General features: G+C 38.9%; 1 protein-coding gene across 1 annotated transcript in view; it reads right to left on the bottom strand.

The window, feature by feature from the left end:
- Positions 1-6,459, bottom strand: part of LOC102925002 (high affinity immunoglobulin epsilon receptor subunit alpha-like) — a 76,089-nt gene extending 69,630 nt beyond the window's left edge. Inside the window, 3 exon segments of the mRNA XM_076547160.1 lie at positions 882-951; positions 2,621-2,761; positions 6,439-6,459. Of these exon segments, the coding sequence (XP_076403275.1) occupies positions 882-951; positions 2,621-2,761; positions 6,439-6,459 (232 nt within the window).
- Positions 6,460-6,950: the final 491 nt, after the last annotated feature.

Raw genomic sequence — 6,950 nt, 5'->3', positions numbered from 1 at the left:
GATTTATATTCACTACATAACTGGATGGCTTAGTGATTTATGCTATATCCATGTGATGGATGAAATAATAAGCAGTCATTCAAACTAACAGTGACATACCCAGAGAGAAATAAGCCTCACAATGACAAAGCCCCATAAATAGTGCTTATTACCTGCATTTATTCTCTTTGGACACTCTCATTTTAACCTAAAAATCTGGGTCTATTCAGTCAGGGTCCCTCAATACAAAAATGTCTCAAAGATCTTTATAAAAAAATTGTTCAGAAAAATAGCAAATGGATCCATTGAGAGTAAAAATACTCACATTCTATGATGAGAATAATGTGTTTACTATATGGTGCAGCCATAATTATTTGGCCTCTATGAGTAGGGACTACATGTGATGATTTGCCTCTTCTGTTGCAACCTATGGAGGAAGAATTTTCCATGCATGCAAAATAAATGAACCAGTGTCCATTCTGATCTAGATGCTGCTTCCTGGGCTCCCAGTATTGCACAATCTGACACAGTTTGATCAATGTTGCTTCAATGACTTGATGATCAAGCCATAGCACATGCTTGTGCCTCTACTCAAAACAAAGCTTTGGAGTCCTCAGTCAGTCTTCGCCCTACTTAAATGCAGCTATGATAGATTACCACAAAGTGAGTAATTTATTTTTTAGAAAAAGAAAGTTCCTCGCATTTCTGAAGGTTAGAAAGCCATAGGTCAAGAGGCCTGAATCTAACAAGAAAACAAACGCACTCTTAAATTAACAGCATTCATCCATTTGGGGGTAGGAAACCTCATGACTGAATATATGGAAGACCTCACTTCTCAACAATGCTACAGTGGAAGTTGAGTTTTTAAAATATGAACTTTGAGGGACACATTCCAATCATACATAACCTTTGAATCATAGGCATCCCAATTGGCTTGTGGACAGTATCTGACTTTTTCCAGACCTCATCAATCTGGGGGAAAAAAAGGTTTTACATTAAGAGAAAATCATGATCCTTCTCCTAGCTTCAGAGTTAAATCAGCTATTTCTGAGAATCCCTAGACATGGTTATGTAAGTTCTGTCTCCTCTTGGACTTTTGTTATCATCCACTTTTCTGTAGTTCATGAAACCTCACTCAGGTGGTATCTCACTCTATCACACCGGCCTCTGAGAGAAGTTCATCCCCCCCACCAATGTTATTCCTGGAACTTTCAAAGCCGCCTTCACCTGTGGGTGCCAAAGTGGGTGCTGTCCCTCAATCAAGGCAGTGGAGATAACTCATACTGCCTTTCCCCAAGAGGAAAAACCCATCTCTTCCCTACCCAATGGGACAAAAGAATCTGAATTGTTTGTTCCTCCTAGATGGCTGAGTCCTTCAAAAGGTCAGTTTATTTGGCTTGTGGAGCCCCACCCCTCTAAATGTTCAACTAGAAATGGACAAGGCCAACCTAAGATACACACTTAGCTGTCATCCCATCTCAGCTTTTTCCCGAAGAGCCCAGACAACTGTCATCTCTTTTCTTTTGGCCAAAAATTCCTGGGGCAAACACCACATGGTTCTGGCTCTATTTTGTCCCCTGCCTTAGTCATATTCTGTGGTGTCTACTGCACACACACAAAGCTATAATTGAGCTTATTTTATAGTAGAATGTTTGTTTTTAATTTCCCTGGCCTCACCTATCTGTCTCTGTCTATTTCTAAACCACAGACAAAAGAGTAAGACATCTTCTCTGTCAGCTGGAATCCTTTGGGATTTACACAGAACTTAAGATTTGCAGAATGTCTGTGACTTTCTCTCCTCTGTCCTCCCTACAGAAAGTTCTGACTCTATAGCTGATTACCTGAGTGTTTTGACTGGGTCGTCCTCTATGCATAATTGAACCCTGTGGGATGATCTAAACATTACATCTTCAATGCCAAGATTCTCAGCATAAGTTGATCACACAATATTGAGTCATTTAAGAAGTCATGTCCAGCTAATTATAATTTTTTCTCAAGTATTCTCCAACCAGAAAAAAATGTATTCTCCTACTACATTCAAAATCTCTGAATAATTTGTTAACCCTTCCCTCATGTCAAAGGTAAAATAACATTACTATGGACTGGTGGTTTAATATCCATTCACCTGTAATAACACGTATCTCATTGAAATGCATTTGTGCATGTTTTCCCCACCTGTGAGCTACAAGAACTGAGGCTGCACTACCTTCATTGATTCATTAATTCATTTATTCAATAGGCATCTTCATTTTGCTATGTGCCAGACACTATCCTAATCCCCATTTATCAACTCTGTCTCAAGAGACATTAAATTACTGGGTTTTGTCTGAGCAAAGGAGAATAAAAAGAATTAAGAAATAAGTAATTACCCTGATCCCTTCCCCTAAAAAAGCAAGCTTTCATTCTTCATCTACTTCTTCCCAGGACTTCTTCCATGGTGCACAGGGTGTCCTGCCAGACATATTGCTTCTTATCTCTCCAAACCCATCCAAGTAAAGGGTTTCTTAAAACATCTCTTCACAAAGAAGGAGAAAGTGAATTTGGTATCCCCAGCCCTGGTTCCCTGAGGTGGATAGTCTATCTGCACTACCTGATGGTCCCTAGCCCTGGTTCCCTAAGGCAGATAGTCTATCTGCATTACCTGATGGTCCCTAGTCCTGGTTCCCAGAGGCGGATAGTCTATCTGCACTACCTGATGGTCTTGGGGATTCTTCTCTCCTCTTTTTGATTGAGCACCCAAAATGGATATAAACTTTTCTCTTAAGTCTCCATATTTTTCATACTATTAAATATAGAAAAAAGTTACTATCAATAAAAAAAATCCAAAGAGGGAGCTAGATCTGGTTCACAATTAAGCATGCTCATGAAGTTCACAGGTCCTGGCTTAACCTCCTTAAATCACCCCAACCCATCCCTCTTCTAACACATCCATTATGTTAGAGTCTCAAAAGCCAGGCTCCTCTAAGCAAAGACCTAAGGTGGTGATGAGCTCCCTTCCTCCTACTCAGTTCCTCACACCTGCCAGACCATCTTCTTTCCAGAAGCTTTGTAATTCTCTAAATCTTTTGTGTGAAAGTCAAAGTCCCACCTTTGCATGCAGCCATACTCAATTTTTTTTGTTTGTGCACCCAAACTCAAAGTATAATAACTCAGCCTCAGAACCAGAGATCAGCATACAGTTATATGGGTGTTGAGTATATTTTCCTTTCCAGTCAACTCCTGTGCCCCACTTCCCCTTCCCAGGAACATTAGTTATATGATTTCCCATGAACCTCACTTCCCATTAGGTACCTTACCCTTGACTATCAACTTGCCTGATACATACTTTCAGCTTTGACTTTGGAACACCCAACTCAGAGCATACACACACACACACACACACACACACACACACACACACACACGTACACACACTTGAAAATAAATGAGTGGGAGTATATCCCTCCATAGAGAATTACACCACTGGGCAAACTTGTCACAAATATGAAAAGTCTTCACAGTTTTATGTTTTATTGTAAAAGGAATGCATATTTTATGTCCTAATATTAATATATTGATATTTTATAAATTATTTAGGTTTAAAATTACTCAAAATCATTTTCCATATTTCTCAACACCTGCAGGCAAGTCCCTGAGGGTGATGTAGAAAGCATGTCACTTAGCAAACCTGAACTGAACTGGACTCAGTTGACAGTTGACAAATCAGATTCAACATCTAAGCAATTGCTCTTATCTCTCTTGGTATCATAATATTTCAAGAGTCTAGGCTTATTCATGCAGACAGAAATAGAATTGGGGGGGTAATAGTCTTGTGTTTTAGACACAGAGGCTGTTTGCTTCCTTGCTTGCTTTTATATTTTATTTTCACATCAGAGTGACCACCTAGATGAGGAGCCTACCTGCCAATGACTGACAGTGAGAGTCTAATGACTGTCTGGTGGAAATATGATCAGCATATTTTCATATTGGAAAGTCAAGACACTTCTGTCATTTGTAGGCTGAAATGTTTCTGATCCACTGGTCAGTTTATTATACTGTTAGGAGGAAATACCACTGAAAGAATTTTCAGCAAAGATAGTAATGATGTTGTTCTCCACAACACCAAAGTTATCATTTTCATCACATCCACATGATTAAAGAATTTCAAATGACTCATGGTCTCTGCAATCAACTTTCTTTAATCAATTCTGAAACACCATCTTCATTCCAGTATGTTTGTTGTGAGCCATGAAAACTCTAATAGCTTTGCCTTACAGCTATTTATTGAGAATACTCAGGCTCTTACAGGTTCCTAAGTAAGTCAAATGTGTGTGTGTGTCCCCCCTCAATTATTAAGATAAGAATTTAATCAATTCATCTCATGTGGATATTGATGTTTTCTGAAGGCTTTTTTCCTCATCAGTTAAAGAATAAATCAATCTTTAATTTGTAAACTTTGACTAACACCTCCACCCAATTCAGTATAAATGTATTTGATGGTAGGAAGAAAAAACAATTTTCAAAACCACTTCACTGTTCAAAATAAGTTTCTCTTAGGAAATAACTTGTTTAAAAACTGAAGACATTTTTTAAGTTGGTTTAATTACTTTGGGAGAAAGTTTCACTCTTTTGAAAATTTCCCAAGTATAAAAAGTGATTATGGGGGCTAGAAAGATAGCCTGGTGGTTAGGAGCACTGGCTGCTTCCAAGAGGACCCACAGTCAATTCCCAGCACCTACATGGCAGCTCACAGCATCTATGACTCCAGTTCCCAGCGATCTGTCACCCTCTTCTGGTCCCCACAGGCACTAGACATGGACATACACGCTGACAAAACACCCATGCACGTAATATAGAAATAAAATTTTTAAAAGAATGCTGTTAAAAGTGGTTGTGTAAAAAATTACAGCCATGCTAGTCTAAATTAAATAAGTTACTGGAGTTAAGGAAGTTTTTTTAAAAAAAAAAAAACTCTAAGAACTGCTTAAAATTTTGGCAGGAAAAAATTTTTTTTTTCCATGTGAGTATTTTCATAGATTTAGGATGTAGCTTCCAACAGTGAGAGTGTAGTTAAATGTGTGGCTTTCTTCAAGCAGGAGAAACACGTTTTATACCCATTCACATTTAAACATAATAAATCCTATATTTAGATAGGCTTCTGAAAACATCCTAAACCTTTTAATTTGAATGTTGCTGTTTACTGCCAATTACAAATGACAAGGGGTAGTTTTGTCGTCTTCTTTCTAATTCAACGGGGACAATATTAATGTCAACTCTACTGTACACTAAAGACTGCTTTTCTGCATTTCCCGGGAGATCCTGCTTGTTTTGGGTGATTTCAGGCTTGCACTGCAAGCTGTCTTCATTAAGCAAGATCCATTCTCACTTGGAAATGCAATTTGTTTCCTTGCAGGGCCAGGGACTGAACACAGGGCCTTGCACATGCTAAGCAAGTACTCTACCCCAAACTACATCCACACTGTTTCAGGTTTTTAAATGTTCATAATTTTTAAAAAGAAATCAATAATGACAGTAAAATTGCAGAATTCAAAAATGTAATTTTGTGCTATTCAAACTAAGCAAAAAATAAACATTGTTGTGATAAATATTTTACTTGATGTAATTTTGGCAGGAATTCAAAGTAAATTGTGAAAATTGAATATGAGAGAAAAGTCAAGAGGAAAAGAAATCAAAAGCTGTCCAGGAATCTAGCTGTGGATGCCTAGATCTGTAAAATTCTGTGTCTTCTCCCTGCTTCTTCACACACCCAGCCCAGGGAAGGTGAGAAACTGAACTCAGTGGTTGGCCCCGGATGGGCAGCCAGCCCTATCTGAACCAGACTGACTAGGTCATTGTCCTCAAAGAAAAATGTGAGCGTTGAAACTGTGAGTTACTGGTCTGCAAGCACACAGAAGAATGAGGACTGAGAGGATGAAGAGAGAAACAGAACAAAGCAAAGATGGCCGCATCCCCACCAGGCTCCAGGCATCGCGGTGCCGTTGCTAGGCCACCTTCCTTTTGGCCGTCTAGAGCTGAGAGCCGCTGGAGTCCCAGCTTTGTCATGTGCTGATTTAGTTGAGTCTCTTCCCAACAAAACAACACAGCACAAAAGAGCTCTAATGTTCTCTGCCTCTACTTCAGCAAACTCTCACAGAACACATACTATAACTGAGTTCTACATTTTGAAAAAAATAAAATAATACTGATGAGTGTCATTAGCTTCCGATCTCACTGCTCTCAAAGCATTTGTAATCTAAGAAGTGCTCTGACAGCATGGACATGTAAGCTGGCTTTCAAGACAGTGGGGATTTTCCAATTGTGAAATGACTTGCTTTTGACTAACAAGAAACACTAAGGCAACGGCAAAGTCATGAGGTCGACGGCATATTTGGGATTAGAAAGTCACCCAGTGTTTTTGAGGTTTGCCATAGAAGAGGGAAGTGGGGAGAACTGAGCAACTGTGTGCAGACACACACTCACGGAAAAGGCTTTGAAGGACATGCTACGGCAGTTGAACTGACCGATCTAGTTGGAGATCTTCCAAAAGGAGTAAGCATAACTTAAAGGATGACAAGGTGATAAGTTCAAGCAGAAAGAGCGACACAATTAGTAAAGCTCAGTACACAATGAAAACCCAAAGCTGCTTGTGCCAGATACTTAAGAATGGCAGTACCAGAGCACTAAACCATGAACGGCGCCATTCTATAGCTACACCCAGCACACCCACAGAGTCAGCAAGAAAACATTGGAACTCTCTTGTATTCATTTTTATCTTATCTTTTCTTTTTTTTAATTTCTATAACTATTCTATGTAAAATGCATTTTAGGACTTATATGTAATTTACCAATGTTTATATAAATACTGATAAGGTACATTTAAAATTCATGGCGAATAACAAGTGCAATTTCACGGGTTCTGGCTCATATTCCAAATCTTAAAAAGCTAGCATAAAGCAAAAGGGGGCCATCATGGAATAGACAGTGTTAAATGT

This window comes from Peromyscus maniculatus, chromosome 11 (genome assembly GCF_049852395.1).
Source record: "Peromyscus maniculatus bairdii isolate BWxNUB_F1_BW_parent chromosome 11, HU_Pman_BW_mat_3.1, whole genome shotgun sequence".
Lineage (NCBI taxonomy): Eukaryota > Metazoa > Chordata > Mammalia > Rodentia > Cricetidae > Peromyscus > Peromyscus maniculatus.
The sequence above is the reverse complement of the archived record's forward strand: the minus strand, read 5'-3'. Positions and strand labels throughout refer to the sequence as shown.